Source organism: Lasioglossum baleicum, chromosome 19 (assembly GCF_051020765.1).
Source record: "Lasioglossum baleicum chromosome 19, iyLasBale1, whole genome shotgun sequence".
Lineage (NCBI taxonomy): Eukaryota > Metazoa > Arthropoda > Insecta > Hymenoptera > Halictidae > Lasioglossum > Lasioglossum baleicum.
Window position 1 is genome coordinate 6,987,021 of NC_134947.1, and position 15,687 is coordinate 7,002,707.

A 15,687-nucleotide genomic window follows, 5' to 3' on the forward strand; every position below is an offset into this window, starting at 1 on the left:
ATAATCGGACGACAAAATGGTTCCAATAAAAGTTGAACAGTATTGAAACATGTACAAAACTATATATTTAAAATTTCAATAGAATTTTGTTTCCGACAAAAAATAAAAATTAATTTGATTTTTTAAATGTTAAAGTACATTTTTTATTTCGTAATCTCATAGCTGGCGTCAAGACGAATCCAACGACCTACTTTTTCATGTCCCTGAGCCCATAAATAACACTACAATATTTTATTCCCGTTTTTCGGGCAAATACACCACTGTGCGTCGTCCAGTTCGGGACGTCTTGAAGATGTAAAATTCAGAAGTTCAAACGACGTCTTATGTCGGACGTTCAAACGACGTCTTATGTCGGACGTTCAAATGACGCACGACATCCAGTTGGGGACGTCTTATTTCAGACGTTCAAATGACGCACGACATCCCGTTGGGGATGTCTTCGAGACGTTTAAGAGGCGTACAGTTCAGATTTTCGAACGACGTCCAGTCGGGTAAATGTTGAATACGTCTCAAAGACATTCAGTTTAGGTCATAAGACTAACCTAAAATATACGCAAAATGGACATCTCCAAGACTTCGTGTGCTACCTGGATTTTAAAAGACAAAATAGCAAAAAATGTTTCTATTGTGCTTCTCGACAAATACAACAAACAAGATGTCAGTTGTAACGAAACAGTGCAAGTTCATTTAAATTTAGATCCACTAAAAACAATAATAATCCAGTCAACGAAAAGTTGTCGAGGAAAATGGAAGGAACACAATTTTTAGCTTTGGGTCTTTGTTTGGACTAGTTAGGAGGTAAACATACTAAGAGTCCGGTATTCCGCTTATATCTCGGATACTATGCGTCGTAGCGGTAATACCAATCTATACAAAATTAAAGCTGACAAAATGTGCCACAAGATTGATTCCATTCAGTTTTTCGCTATCTCGCATAGTTTCCGAGATATCCGAGATCAAAGTTCACTAATTGTGCTGAAGAGTTCTTTCTTACAATTAGTGAACTTTGAGCGCGGATATCTCGGAAACTATCAGTCCGAGCGATAAGACCATTCCATACAAAATTAAAGCTGACAAAATGTGCCACAAGATTGATACGATTCAGATTTTCGCTATCTCGCATAGTTCTCGAGATACACGCGCTCAAATTTCACTAATTGTGCTGAAGAGTTCTTTGTCACAATTAGTGAACTTTGAGCGCGGATATCTCGGAAACTATCAGTCCTAGCGATAAGACCATTCCATACAAAATTAAAGCTGACAAAATGTGCCACAAGATTGATACGATTCAGATTTTCACTATCTCGCATAGTTCCCAAGATACACGCGCTCAAAGTTCACTAATTGTGCTGAAGAGTTCTTTCTCACAATTAGTGAACTTTGAGCGTGGATATCTCGGAAACTATCCGTCCCAGCGATAAGACCATTCCATACAGAATTAAAGATGACAAAATGTGCCATAAGATTGATCCGATTCTGTTTTTTGCTACCTCGCGTAGTTTCCGAGGTATCCGCGCTCAAAGTTCATTAATTGTGCTGAAGAGTTATCTAGTCAAATAAGGCAAAAAACTCGGAAACTATGCGAGATAGCGAAAAATTGAATCGAATCAATTTTGTGGCATATTTTGTCAGCTTTAATTTTGTATGGAATGGTCTCATCGCTAGGACGCATAGTTTCCGAGATATAAGCGGAAAACCGAAAAAGGGGACCTTCTGCGTGGCCCCCTGCAGCCCTCTTAGGAGTGGGGACTCTTAGTATGTTTACCTCCTAACTAGTTCAAGCAAAGTCCAAACTTAAAAATTGTGTTCCTTCCATTTCCCTCTGCATTCCCCTTATGAGCATTCATTGACTGGACTACAAATGAACAATACAACTTTCTATGTGGTCCACAACTCTTACAATTAGACGGGCAATTTTTATGCGAAATAACGATTGTTTGTTGTTTGTTTTTAAGGATTGTTTCAAAAATTTTTTTGCTCTCTTTAGAGACAGCATTGAAGCTTCTCAGTTCTTCCAGTCTGTCTCTTCAAATTGTGCCTGCTCGTTAAAATCTGCAGTCTGCTTATTAATTGTTATTGCGAAGAAAGGCGGCGGCCTGCTCATCAGGAAGGAAGACGATTGCGTAAGCATCGGAAAGGCGAAGCATCCGGATGTCGCCCGTGTCATCGAGGGCAAAACCCGATCAGCATTCAGCGGGCCCATTAATGCGTGGACACCGAGATTCCTCGTTATCCGAATCTTTTAAAAGCTTCCCGGTCTGGTAACAAAGCCGGATAATGGGCGCACGTACCAAGGGACGTCTGGCCAGGTAGGGGAGAGAGAGTCCGAACAGAATTGAAAAAAGAGAGGATGAACGTGTCCGAGGGAAAAAGAGTTGTCCGGTGGATTTGCATAAATCATCCTCGTCCCTCCGTGCTGGAATCGGGAGTAAAACGCACGAAGGTGGGACCAGTGACAGAGGGGCACCAATACCAATACGAGAAGAACGAACGGAAGATTTCTGATGTGTTCGACGTGGTCCCGGCACGAACACCGACACAGAGGACACACACCGCGGGCCTTCTATTTCGGAAACGTTCGGAGCATCTTCAGGAGGCCTTCGGGAGGAGTCAATTAAAAATCTAGTTCTCCCAATGCCAACGGTTGGGAAATAAAATGGAGGGAGCATCGGCCGTGTATAAAAGGTCGAAATATCTTTCGGATGATACTCAAATCCTCATCCAATCATCACCCGCTCAACATGAGGCTCCTGCTGATCGCTCTGGTAAGGATCCCTTCGATCACCGCCATTTTCGAACTGTTTCGACCAACGACACTCTTCTAAACTTCTCTGTATATTATCTCTGTCATCGGCAGACTGCACGTCTGGCTTCTCTTCGTGAAAAGTTACAATTTTCTGCATCGACTGCGAGAAACTCTGATGTTTGTACTTTTTTCAAATTTTTCTATCTGTTATCAATGCATACAATTCGGTGTCTGATTATCAGTTCACAAAGTATCAATCTTTTCTGCACCGATCGCGAGAAACAACGAGTAAATAACAATTTTCTTTGCACCTTCCACAGTCGTGATACGTGAGAAACAATATAGGGCAGTGATCTTTAATTTTTCTAATCGTTGTAGCTTTTTCAATATTTACTTTTCTTATCAATACATAATATTCGAAGTCTCATTATCTAATAGTCCAGTCAATGAATGCTCATAAGGGGGGTGTAGCGGGAAATGGAAGGAACACAATTTTTAACTGTGTGTCTTTGTTTGGACTACTAAAAGTCCCTACTCCTAGGAGGTGAGCAGGGGGCACGTAGAAGGTCCGCTTTTCCGGTTTTTCGCTTATATCTCGGAAACTATGCGTCCTAGCGATAAGACCATTCCATACAAAATTAAAGCTGACGAAATTTGCCATAGGATTGATTGTATTCAGATTTTTGATATCTCGCATAGTTTCCGAGATATCCGCGCTCAAAGTTCACTAATTGCGAAAAAGAAAAATTTTTGCCTTATTTGACTAGATAACTCTTCAGCACAATTAGTGAGCTTTGAGCGATTATATCTCGGAAACTATGCGTCCTAGCGATAAGACCATTCTATATAAAATTAAAGCTGACAAAACGGGCCATAAGATTGATTCTAGTCAGTTTTTCGATATCTCGCATAGTTTCCGAGATATCCGCGCTCAAAGTTCACTAATTGTGAGAAAGAATGCTTCAGCACAATTAGTGAACTTTAAGCGCGGATATCTCGGAAACTATGAGAGATAGCGAAAAACTGAATGGAATCAATCTTGTGGCACATTTTGTCAGCTTTAATTTTGTATAGATTGGTATTACCGCTAGGACGCATAGTTTCCGAGATATAGGCGGAATACCGGACTCTTAGTATGTTTACCTCCTAACTAGTCCAAACAAAGACCCAAAGCTAAAAATTGTGTTCCTTCCATTTTCCTCGACAACTTTTCGTTGACTGGACTATAAATGTATCACAAAAGAAGATTTTTAAGATACGTGGAAAATCTGATTAATCATCTCACATATAAACCCACTTTGCGTAACACAACAATCTAAAACGTATTTATGAAAATGGTGTTAAAATCGTGTTTGTAAAATACTTGACCCTGCTCTTTGTGTAGACGAGCTACAGACCGCATCCTCGCCGAACAGGATTCATTGAAACGTTACGTAACTCGATAACTATTTCAGACCTGTCTGGGAGCTGCCATAGCAGCGCCCCAACTGAAGCAGAAGAGGGACATCTTGCCAGGCGATCCACGGTACGGAACCGATTACCATCATCATCACCATCATCACGCAAAGACCATAGTCGAATCAACGAAATCCACCGATGGTTACTCTTACGACATCCCGGAAACCCCGTTGCAGTTACCGCAGGAAATTTATGGACCCCCTCACTATCAGCAAGAGATAACCGTGAACAATGACTATTTGCCACCGGCACTTGTCACACCGGGCCCGAGCTATGGCGAACCCATCGGTGTCAACGTAATTATCCTTTCTCTGTCTAATCTATATAAATAAAAATGTAAATGTTTGTTTGTTCAAAATCTAACAACTCCGAAACGGCTGAACGTAGAAAGCTGGGGTTTGAGCCATTAGACGCAGCGTTCCTTCAGGAAGGTTCTGGGATAATCCGCATTCGAAAAAGTCCATTCGTTCAAAAGCTGTGACGTCATTAGTGACCAGAGACAACTTTTTCGCCTTATTTTGGGCACGTTTCTGCTTATAACTTTAGACTGGTAGCACCTATATTCAATTCAAGGCACTCATTGGATTCAGCTCGCCGAGTACTTTCAAATGGCCACTGATCCGATTCTCTAGGTTGCATAGTTTAGGAGTTATAACACAAAAAGTGTGCGTTTTTCTTAAACTTTTTGGTTTACCGACTTTTTAAGCAGCTGTAGCTTTTCAACGGTAGGTTTTAGGAAAAATCTAATCATCAGCTTGGCGATTGGAAATTTAATTCTCTACAACTTTCATATTTTACATTTTTTTCTCTGACGCGATCTAAGGGGTCATGCAGAAAACGATATAAACTCGTTCAATGTCTACCGGCATGGAAACAGTTCACTTTAACAATTTTCAAATGTAATTTTCTCTGTTATAGCAAACGCAAAAGTTATCTCTTGAAAAAGATCCACATCAGGATCGAAACGTAGAGTTTCTAATTAATTTGCAAAGTTGCTGTGTTTCATCGCTGATCGAACCTGTGCGCCGAGATCGTCACAATTTGATTGAACTCGAAAAATGTTGATAGTTTTGCTTCAAGGTATTGTCGGCCGTAACCTTTGAACCGTTTGTCGGAAATAGATTTTGGGCAGACAGGCTTACTTGCCGCGCGAAAGTCTACAAAATGAGTCGAACAGTTTTACAGAAGACGGTAAAATATGGTAAAAATGGTATATAATAAAATCGCAACGCGCGGCTGGGTACAAAATTTCTAAAAAATTTGTCTCATCTTTTTTATTTCAAGTACAGCATTTTGTGAGTGCTTCCAGAGCAATCGTGATTTGTTGCTGTGAGTGTAAACATTGCAGTCAGTAAAAGATGGTAGCTCACTTGTTCGCTACATTCGAGTCAAGTAAATATTAAAATGTAATATGTGAGAGGCAGTTCTGCGAATCAAATTTAAATGGATTAAAATTTTTGCAGATCATTCTATGTTAAGTTAAGTGAACTAGCCTCTCGGTGCACTTTGGTTATAACTGGACTGCGAATTTTTATGCGTCTATGAAGAAATTAGCTGGGTGAAATATAAAACGGTGAAAAATTAGAGAAGTTATGTTGTTATCAGGTGTAAAAAATTATTAGGGGATGAAATAAATTTGTATTTAACTCCTGCTGACACCACAATCGCTGCACAAACATCCATAGTCTATTTATAACCAACTAAAGTGATCTGTAACCAGACAATGAGACTGAGAGATTAGTTAAACTTGCCTTTCAGTGCACATTATTTATAACCAACTCTGTAGTCTGTGACCAGACAATGAAATTGAGTAATTAATTGAACTTGCCTTTCAGTGCACATTATTTATAATTCAACTATCTCATTTGTAGACAATGGAGTGAAGAAATTAATTGTTGGTTCTAGGCTCCTCTGGAGATAGCCCCGGAAGAACCGGCCATTGTGGACGTGAGGACAGTGTTGTCGAGCACTCCGTTGCCTCTTCCACTTGAACATGTCCAGGTACACTTCCATCCTAAGTCGAAACCGATTACATATTATAACGCTAACCGTACCGGGTGCAAAATGTGTCGGATACATATTATTTTATAAAAATTACACGACTGAATTTATTTATAATAGTACGTGCTCGAGAGAGAGAGAGAGAGAGAGAGAGAGAGAGAGAGAGAATGAAGAAGTTAATTGAATAATTTCTAACGGAAGCACATCTTTATAATTTCAATAATTAAAAATGGACGCGATAACTTGACCGACCGAGCTCAATCTTCCAGGGTCTAGAAACGTGAAAGCTTTTATTTTTTCACTAAGAAGACGGTAAAACCATGAATCGGATTCCCACAGTTAACAAAAACGTTCATAAATTTCCAGCCTGTGACCCTGTCCCCCCTGACGACATCCTACGGCACGCCCGTGGTCGACCATGTGAAGGTAAATTAATATATTCATCCGAAAAAAGTATATATATATTCAGATGTTTTATAACGTCCGAGCATAAACTTCTTTTTCAGACCGCTGTGAAAACCTTCGAGGCTCCAGTGAAAACGGTCAAAACCGAGATTCATGGTCACGCTACGTTGGACGTGGCCAAGCCCGTGTTGAAGGTCAAAGAACCTCTTGTCCAAGGTGAGAACATTTTTTTTATTTCTTTTTCCTCGAACACAAGTGGCATACATGTGAAAACTAGCGAGATCTCCGAATATCGTACATATCGTTGCGTAACGTTTCGATTTCGAAACGTTGTCAATAGATTTCGTGCTGTGTCCATCGACGATGGCTTGTCAAACAGCAGTGTTGCTGTAATTTATGCGCCCAGAGTGTTCGGCCCTGAGAAACGTCTCTCTTGTTGTACGCTTACGTAAAATTCCAAACTGTGAGAACATTAGAACGATTCGGGACTATTGCTATCTCAGTTTCCATCTTATAAATCTATTCAATGAAGTACTGATCGTCCATCGGAAGATGGCAGTGATAAGCTTGGGGATCAGGGTTGCCACTGCGAGTCCCGCCAGGCCCCTTAGGGTGAGCGCATACTAGAGGGTCTCGAGAAGGCCGCGGAGCTTTGCTCTCCGTCTACCTGCTAGAGATTTGTTGCCGCATGGACTCCTTGCTTCCTTCCTCCAAGGCCCCTGCCTTCTCGAAACGATCCGCGGCCTTCCCGCGACCATCTAGTATGCGCTCACCTTTATCCTTTCGCCGCTCGCCCAGCTGTGCTGCGGAGCCCGCCTTTGCTTCCCCCACTCTTCCCACTAACGCTGACGCGTACCACGTGGAGCAAGCTAACGAGTGTGGGCGGGGCACAGGTGGCAACCCTGTTGGGGATCACGTGACATCCCCACTCCGCGCTACACGTCTTCCCCTATTGGCCGAATCGCTTGACGCAGAGACAGCAAATGCTCCCGCCAGAACCTAAGCGCAAGAGTGGGGGATTTACGAGCCACTGTTGAATTCACTGCCACCTAATGGACGATCAATACATTCTTATCCATCTCCTACATTTTTGTAATCGATCCAGAAAGTTAATATTCTGCATAAGGATCAGCAGTCTTCTTATAAGTCAGTAGCGGCTCGAGTCACGTGGAGGCCCCAAGCGGTAAAAATTTTGGGGCCCTCAAACTCGAGTTAGAAATGGAAGTGTTACAAGAAAACTCTCACAAACTTATTAACAAAAATGAAAAGTAATGAAAAATTTCATACCGTTACGCGTTAAATAAATTTATTTAAAATTCGGGGCCCTATGATGTCCCGGGGCCCCACGCGGCCGCTTAGTCCGCTTACCGTTAGATCCGCCACTGTTATAAGTAGATTGCGAGACACAGGAATGTGAAGCCCTTACAGGTGGTTCGGACCCTACCTGAATAAGCTGTAGGTCCTGTTGAAATGATAAAAATAGGAAAAGAGCCCGACCTGATATGCAACCCCTTCCTTTCCAACCTGACAATACCAATGGACACAATTTCAGGAACTCACGTCGTCACCGGAGTCCAAAGCGTCCCAACAGTGGCCACCACCGTGACGAAGAACTACGTCAGCGGTAGCCTGATCAACAAGAGTGTGCCAACACTGCACTCCACAGTGGGCCTGGTCCCCACGTTCAACGCCGTATCCCACACCCCCTCGGTGTTCGACCATTCGACAGCACTGACTGGAGCCCACGTAGACTTCTCTGGATTTGGAACAGACCTGACATCGCTCCACGGATTGAAGTCGCTCAACACCGACACAACCTTCACCTCAGGATTGTCTTCCGCCCACATTGGAGGACCCCTAACCTCGTTCAAGAGCATCCCGACCGTCCACCCCGTCCAGTATCAAACCTACGGTGTCCCCCACACCAACTTCCAGCTCCCAGAATCTCTCACTCACATCGAGCAACATGTTGCACCAGCTGTCAAGACGTTCGAGACAGTGACACCAGCGCCCTTCCTGCACTCAGTTAAATCCGTCCAGCCACAGGTGCACCCCGTGCAGACTCTCCATACTTATCAGGCCCCACTCAAGTCTGTAGAGACCCTGACTCATGTCCATCAACCTCTGCACCAGACTCTGACTCACGTCGCACCAGTAAACACCGTGAAGACTCTGGATACGTTGACTTATGCTCGCCAGCCTCTGCAGCAGACTGTGACTCACGTCAAGCCAGTTCACACTGTGAAGACCGTGGACACATTGACTCATCAACCTCTGCACCAGACCTTCACCCACGTCGAACCAGTACACTCCGTGAAGACGCTGGATACGTTGACTCATGTTCATCAGCCTCTGCACCAGACCCTGACCCACGTCGAGCCAGTGCACTCTGTGAAGACTCTGGATACGTTGACTCATCAACCTCTGCACTCTTATCAGCCTGTGCACACTGCACACTTATCCCTGCCCACCATTCAGCCACATACCTCAGTGAAATCCGTCCACCATGTCCAGCCAGTCACGTCGATCAAATCCGTGAAGACTCTGACACCGGTGCACCACCTGGAATCGGTGCACACCCACCCAATCGAGTCTGTAGAAACTCTTCATCACGCAGTCGATACCGTGGACGTCCTTCCAGCTGTCCAACGAACGCACACTTACGCGCCAACCGTATACCAGAAGAACGTGAACGTCCACGTGCAGAAGGACGCCTTCAGCGACTTCTTCTCCAACCTTGGAGCCAACTTGCCGACCCTGCCATCCTTGCCCCAACTACCGTCGCTGCCATCTCTGCCGTCGTTCCAGTTCCCCACGCTGCAAACGTCCACCGCTAAACCATTAGAAGTACCCACCGTGGTGAACACCTACGTGTCCGAGGACCATGCTAGGGACTCCATCACGGTAGACAACCCACTCTTCCGCGGTGACAACCATGTCTTCGCGCAGCACGTCACACCCTCCAAGGAGTACCTGCAACCCACCGACGCGAACGGCGGGTACGTCTATTGAGATCAATAGATCCGGACAATTCAGGGACCAATCAGTTCACACGGAGCTGTTGGGACCCGAAGAAGTGATTTTTGAGGAACTCGCGTCTCCTCCATAGAGTCTCTAGCGATTAGAACCGGTTGGAGGTCGTGAGAGTTCGGTGTGTATATGATAAGAATGAATGTTTCAACACACTTTGTAAGTAAATAAAATTTTTTTATTCCAAATGTTCGGTCAATCGATCACAATCCTGTCTGTGGATCAGGGGTGGGCATTTCTGTCTGTAGTAAGATATTGTGCAAGATTTCTCGCGCATGCTCAGAGATTTTAGCCTCGGTGAAGTATAATTCTCGGTAAAATGGGGTACCTTGAACACCCCGTAAAATATCGGTACTTCCGAATGTAATTGTCCCAGGGGCCATTCCATGCCAAATCGATCACTTTTTCGCAGGCGCCATCTTCGATTTTGTGTTCTAAATGAAATATCTTGTAGTCCATGTGAAATTAGGGGAGGGTTTAAGTCATCAATTTGCCGGTTGCGAATTTTTTTTAGAAATGGCAGGCCTTCAAAGTTTTCAATGTTTGCCCTTTTCAGCGAACACGGGCCTCCCTTACGGCGTACTTTACCAGCTCATTGTGACGCCAATTTTAATGATACCATCTTTTTCGAGGGCTCATTTTAAAGGGGAAACTTCAAGGAATATAAACATATATTTTTCAAAATTTAAATCACTCCGGCCCCTCATCGATAAAAACGTAAAAAAAGAATTTGTTTAAATTTTTCGACATTATAAAGTCGATTTTCGTGGTTGAAAAAATTATTTTGTAATAGCCCAATCCTTTCTGAATGAAACATAAAAAAATGTAGCTCAATCGGACAAACAGTTCCCGAGATAAAAATTCGTCAGGGAGGCCCGTTTTCGCCGATATGGACAAAAATTGAAAACTTTGAAGGCCTGCCATTTGTAAAAAAATTCGAAACCGGCAAAATGATGACTTAAACCTCCCCTAATTCGACATGGACTATGACATATTTCATTTAGAACAAAATCGACAATGGTGCCTGCAAAAAGTGATCGATTTTGCATGGAATGACCTTCAGGGCTCCACTATCTCGTCATCATAATAATAATAAATAAATAAATAAATAAATTTTGCACAATATCTCACAAGTGGTTTCTGTCCCGATTCAGACGAGACCGTCCCCACCATAGCGCCCACTGGCCCCCACTAGCGTCCGCCGTTACCTCGGAAGGGGACGCGCTACGCCCCACAGTGGCACAAATCGATAAATTCTGTGTTAAAATTAAAAAAACTTTTGATAGAAATGAGATAGAGCGATGATATTTTTTTAAATTAAAGCTGAAATATTGCAGAATGTGAGAAAAATAGAGAGATTATGGTATGAAGTCTTTTAACTTTGAAAATCTGTGTTAAACTTGCAGAATTTCATGAAAAAGTTGGGTTGATTTCAAATCTGGCAGTAGAATGTATCATCGTGAACAATGCCAGGTCTTAAAGAGAGGTTGGTGGGGGAAGCAGGCGTTTGAGGGGCCCCTACCCGGTGCCCATCACTAGTGTAGACTTACAGAGAGCTAATTTGCGAGGTGTTGGGGGATACTGACGACAAATAAAGAATATACAACTTCCTTAAATTTAATTAAATCGCAATTGGTTCGAGGGGTTAGGTCACTTATCCTCTCATCAGACGACTTAACAGTTTCGTAACAGTAGAAACTTTTCTAAGGCACTCAATTGTTGATAGACTGCGGATTTTAATGTAAAAATCAAAATTTTCTTTTTCTCCTTCTTTTAATAATTACTAGACTGCGGATCTTTATGCATTTATGGCCTCTGAAAATTTTCGAAAAAGCGTGGAATATAGAATTTGGCCGAATTCAGTACAATTTTTATTTTGTTAGGATCTGCAAAGGCTACTACCACTTAAAATTAGTTTACAAAAATTGAAAATTGCATAAAAATTCGCAATCTAATAATTATAGTGATACGACGATATTACGGCCTAACAGTACAAGAATATTCTTGGTATTCTGATGGACATTCAGCACACAAGCCGCAGTCTAGCGATTGATAGTCGCAATCATAGAACTCGTCTATTGTTTATTCGAGTTCTACGAGTAAGATGGAATTAGCACTCGGAAAACGAGAGCTATTTCGATGGCCCACTACCATAATTGACATTTCTTCGGTGGGTTCATGTTCGATCCCACAGGACATTGCCAAGCCTTGCTGAACTCCTCGGAATTCTTCAGCACACCATGAAGTCTGACGTGCCCCGGGCAATGGGAATCCAGCAGTATCCACTCGAGAGCCTTCGACGTGTAGGTTTCGCACCACAACTGAAACAAATTGCAACTTACTCGCTGACATTAAACACTGTCAATAGTCCAGTCAATGAATGCTCATAAGGGGGGTGTAGAAATGGAAGGAACAAAATTTTTAACTTTGGGACTTTGTTTGGACTAGTTAGGAGGTAAACATACTAAAAGTCCGGTTTTCCGCTTATATCTCGGAAACTATGCGTCCTAGCGATGAGACCATTCAATACAAAATTAAAGCTGATAAAATGTGCCATAAGATTGATTCTATTCAGTTTTTCGCTATCTCGCATAGTTTCCGAGATATAAGCGCTCAGAGTTCACTAATTGTGAGAAAGAACTCTTCAGCACAATTAGTGCACTTTGAGCGCGGATATCTCGGAAACTATGCGAGATATCGAAAAACTGAATCGAATCAATCTTGTGGCACATTTTATCAGCTTTAATTTTGTATGGAATGGTCTTATCGCTAGGACGCATAGTTTCCGAGATATCCGCGCTCAAAGTTCACTAATTGTGAGAAAGAACTCTTCAGCACAATTAGTGAACTTTGAGCGCGGATATCTCGGAAACTATGCGAGATTTCGGAAAACTGAATGAAGTCAATCTTATGCCACATTTTGTCAGCTTTAATTTTGTATAGAATGGCGTTATCGCTAGGACGCATAGTTTCCGAGATATCCGCGCTCAAAGTTCACTAATTGTGAGAAAGAACTCTTCAGCACAATTAGTGAACTTTGAGCGCGGATATCTCGGAAACTATGCGAGATATCGAAAAACTGAATCCAATCAATCTTGTGGCACATTTTATCAGCTTTAATTTTGTATGGAACGGTCTTATCGCTATGACGCATAGTTTCCGAGATATAAGCGGAAAATCGGAAAAGGGGACCTTAGGACCTATCTAGAAGTAGGGACTTTTAGTATGTTTACCTCCCAACTAGTCCAAACAAAGTCCCAAAGTTAAAAATTGTGTTCCTTCTATTTCCCTCTACAACGTTTCGTTTTCTGGACTACAACCAGAAGCGACTAGAAAAATTCAGTAAATAGGTTCCATCAAATATTCATGAACGGATAATGAATGTTTCGCGTGTCATCGTAAATAACACATTAATATGTTGTCGTTTAGATATAACCGATACAAAAATAACCTGTTTCGCGTGAATTATAATTTTAGATTTGTCGCTGCGTGCAAAAAAAAAGCTGTTGAAATGATCACAGTTTTAGTGACTTTCCTTCGCTCACGGCTTACGTAATGTTGTTTCTGATAATATTAGCTCGTCACGCTGACATGCCTTGTTAAGTACAGTCGGTGATCAGCTGATTAGTGTCACTCGCATAAATTGACAAATTCGAAACAATCAATTTTTCTATTTGACTGCACGATTTTTATTATTTTGTCATGAATAATTGATCCGATGTTCAAACATTGAAATGCAGTTAGGAACACTATGGGCAACGTTATCCGTCACCATGTGAAATTAATTTGTGCACGTTTCGTTATGCAAATGCGAATCACACACTTCTTGTACGGTGAATTTATTGGACACATATTCAAAATCATCAGAAAAATATAAAAATAAAAAATACATCTAAGGATTGCTCGCAAAGATAGAAGAAACAGATCGAGAGAAAAGTTGTACTGTTACGGGAGGCAAATATGATGATACAAAGACATCTTCTGATTGTTTTCGTCTTCACGGTTTTTCGAAGGTCATCGATAATTTTTAAATGGCACCATATATTTTTAACTTGACCGTTTTGTAACTGATGTCAAGACTGGAATTATAAGAGTATTATAAAAATATTATATGTGTTTATTACTACTGCAAATTTCATCCCGATAAATAATTTTCAGTTCGTCAATTTTCAAATGCCCGCCTTTTTAAAAACAGGTCCTTAAAGGGGGCACCTGGAGCCATGTCCTCATTCTTTCAAATATTTAAAAATCTCCCTGCTACGAATACATTGGATTCGAGTAAAATAATTGCTAAATATATGGCGGGAAAAACATTTTTTTCCAATGACAACATTCTCAGTGGTTACTCTTATGTTTTCGCTGTGAGCTCCTAAAAAGTTTGTTGGTTCTGGTCTTACAATTTCATGAGAAAAGGGTGACACGTATTTTTGCACGTCTGTGAAAGCAACAGGTTTCAAGATATGGAAAATGCTAGAGAGAAAAGTTGTAATTTTTAAGAAGGCAAACATTATGATATAAAAAGATGTTCTGATTGTCGTTGTTTCCAAGGTCTTTTGAAGGTCATTGATGATTTCTAAAAGGCATCACACCTTTCCAATTTCATAGTGTCATAGCTGAACTCGAGGCAAGTTCAATGAGGTACACCTTCAGGATGTGGTGACCTTCAAATAACCTTGAACTAGAAAATCTATGATAAAGCAAAGATAATTTCAAAATGTGTGTTACAGTAGTGTAGGGATCCGACCGTAAAAATTTTCTCGTCCGTGTGAAAAGTACCTTCTTCAGGCGATCACCAGCGACCATCGTCGGGAATTTTAGAAAGCGGGTCCGTAAATCTATCGAATCGAAAGGAGGCAATTTCGAGCATTTGTTGTAAATGTTTTTGGCTCATTTCATTGTGAATGAATGAATAAAACTTATTATTCGGTCAAGTGTGTGGATTCATTCGTTTGTGCGGTATTTTTATGCTGCTGAAATGCTTTAAAAAATTCCGGGAACTTTTCAGTCACCCTGTATTCACAAATCCGCGATTTCAGATTTGGCGAAACTGTCATCGTAGAGAGAGGGGTATCTATTTAATGGTTGTTTCTAAAAGTTGGTCTACGATTTGCATAAGCATTCGGCAGTCTAATTGCGAATATCGACGGAACCGATCTTTCGGATCGACCGAGAGCGTTGGATCCTCGGCTAAAAGCTTTCGTCGGGAGAGCATCAACGATTCAGGCTCGAACAGCGAATCTCCATCAACGGCTCGGCCATATTGAGTAATCCGGAACGAGAGCCGTATCTTACGTGCGCGAAACCGAGGAAAACGAGCTGCTCGTGAGTGAGATGAGTGAATCCCGGAAGTAGGGGCTCTTGACCGTGCCTGGCCTTCCATCTTTCGTAAGCGATCACTGCCTCCCTGAGGCCACCATTATCCGCTATGTTCTCGCCCAATGTTCGCTCGCCGTCGATGTAATCGTCTACCTACGGAGAACAAATTCGTCATCGACCTCTCGACACCCAGACAAATCGATTCCGATCGATCGCTCGAACGAGAAACACTTTAAGTATGTATCTCTCCAGAGCGATCGTCGAAAATATAATTGTTACATTGTTATAATCATCTTACGGTGTTATATGGTCTTCATATAAAATAACGTTGTTGGAATTGTCCGTTTAGATTAAATAAAAATGATACACAAATGAAATAAAAGAAGGGAAGAGTAAACATAAATTTCGACAAAAACCAATTTAAAGGGCAAGAAAGTAATTTCAGTATTTTAACACTTTACCTACCGGAAGCCTATTAATAGGATTTTCAATAATTGTGCTCGTAACATAGAAATCTTCTGTTACAATGCAATCTTAAATGAAACTATTAGATTATTGAGGGCGACTTGTTAGTTCACAATGAAAATTGCTGTTGCTATTGAAGGTTCCATTAAAAAGTGTTTAGCCGTGTAGCAAAGATTTTTCAAAATTATGCAATAATCACCGGTCGGTAATGTGTTAAGGTGAAGCAAGACATTTTTTTAAATCCATCAGATAGAATTTGACGTTGG

The 15,687-nt window shown here is 41.7% G+C and overlaps 2 protein-coding genes across 2 annotated transcripts in view; one reads left to right on the plus strand and one right to left on the minus strand.

Annotated features, from left to right (window-relative positions):
• The first annotated feature begins 2,621 nt into the window (after window positions 1–2,621).
• Window positions 2,622–9,841, plus strand: LOC143218307 (uncharacterized). Its single transcript, XM_076443434.1, has 6 exons — window positions 2,622–2,765; window positions 4,201–4,500; window positions 6,110–6,205; window positions 6,572–6,631; window positions 6,712–6,826; window positions 8,163–9,841. Exons 1-6 carry the CDS (start codon window positions 2,703–2,705, stop codon window positions 9,620–9,622), a joined length of 2,094 nt encoding a protein of 697 aa, XP_076299549.1. The 5' UTR covers window positions 2,622–2,702; the 3' UTR covers window positions 9,623–9,841.
• Window positions 9,061–15,687, minus strand: part of Nep5 (M13 family metallopeptidase neprilysin 5) — a 30,522-nt gene continuing 23,895 nt past the window's right edge. Inside the window, exons 16-17 of the mRNA XM_076443433.1 lie at window positions 14,933–15,109; window positions 9,061–11,961 (exon numbers count right to left, since the gene is read on the minus strand). Coding sequence (XP_076299548.1) covers window positions 11,788–11,961; window positions 14,933–15,109 — 351 coding nt within the window. The 3' untranslated portion in view covers window positions 9,061–11,787. The remainder of the gene's footprint in view (window positions 11,962–14,932; window positions 15,110–15,687) is intronic.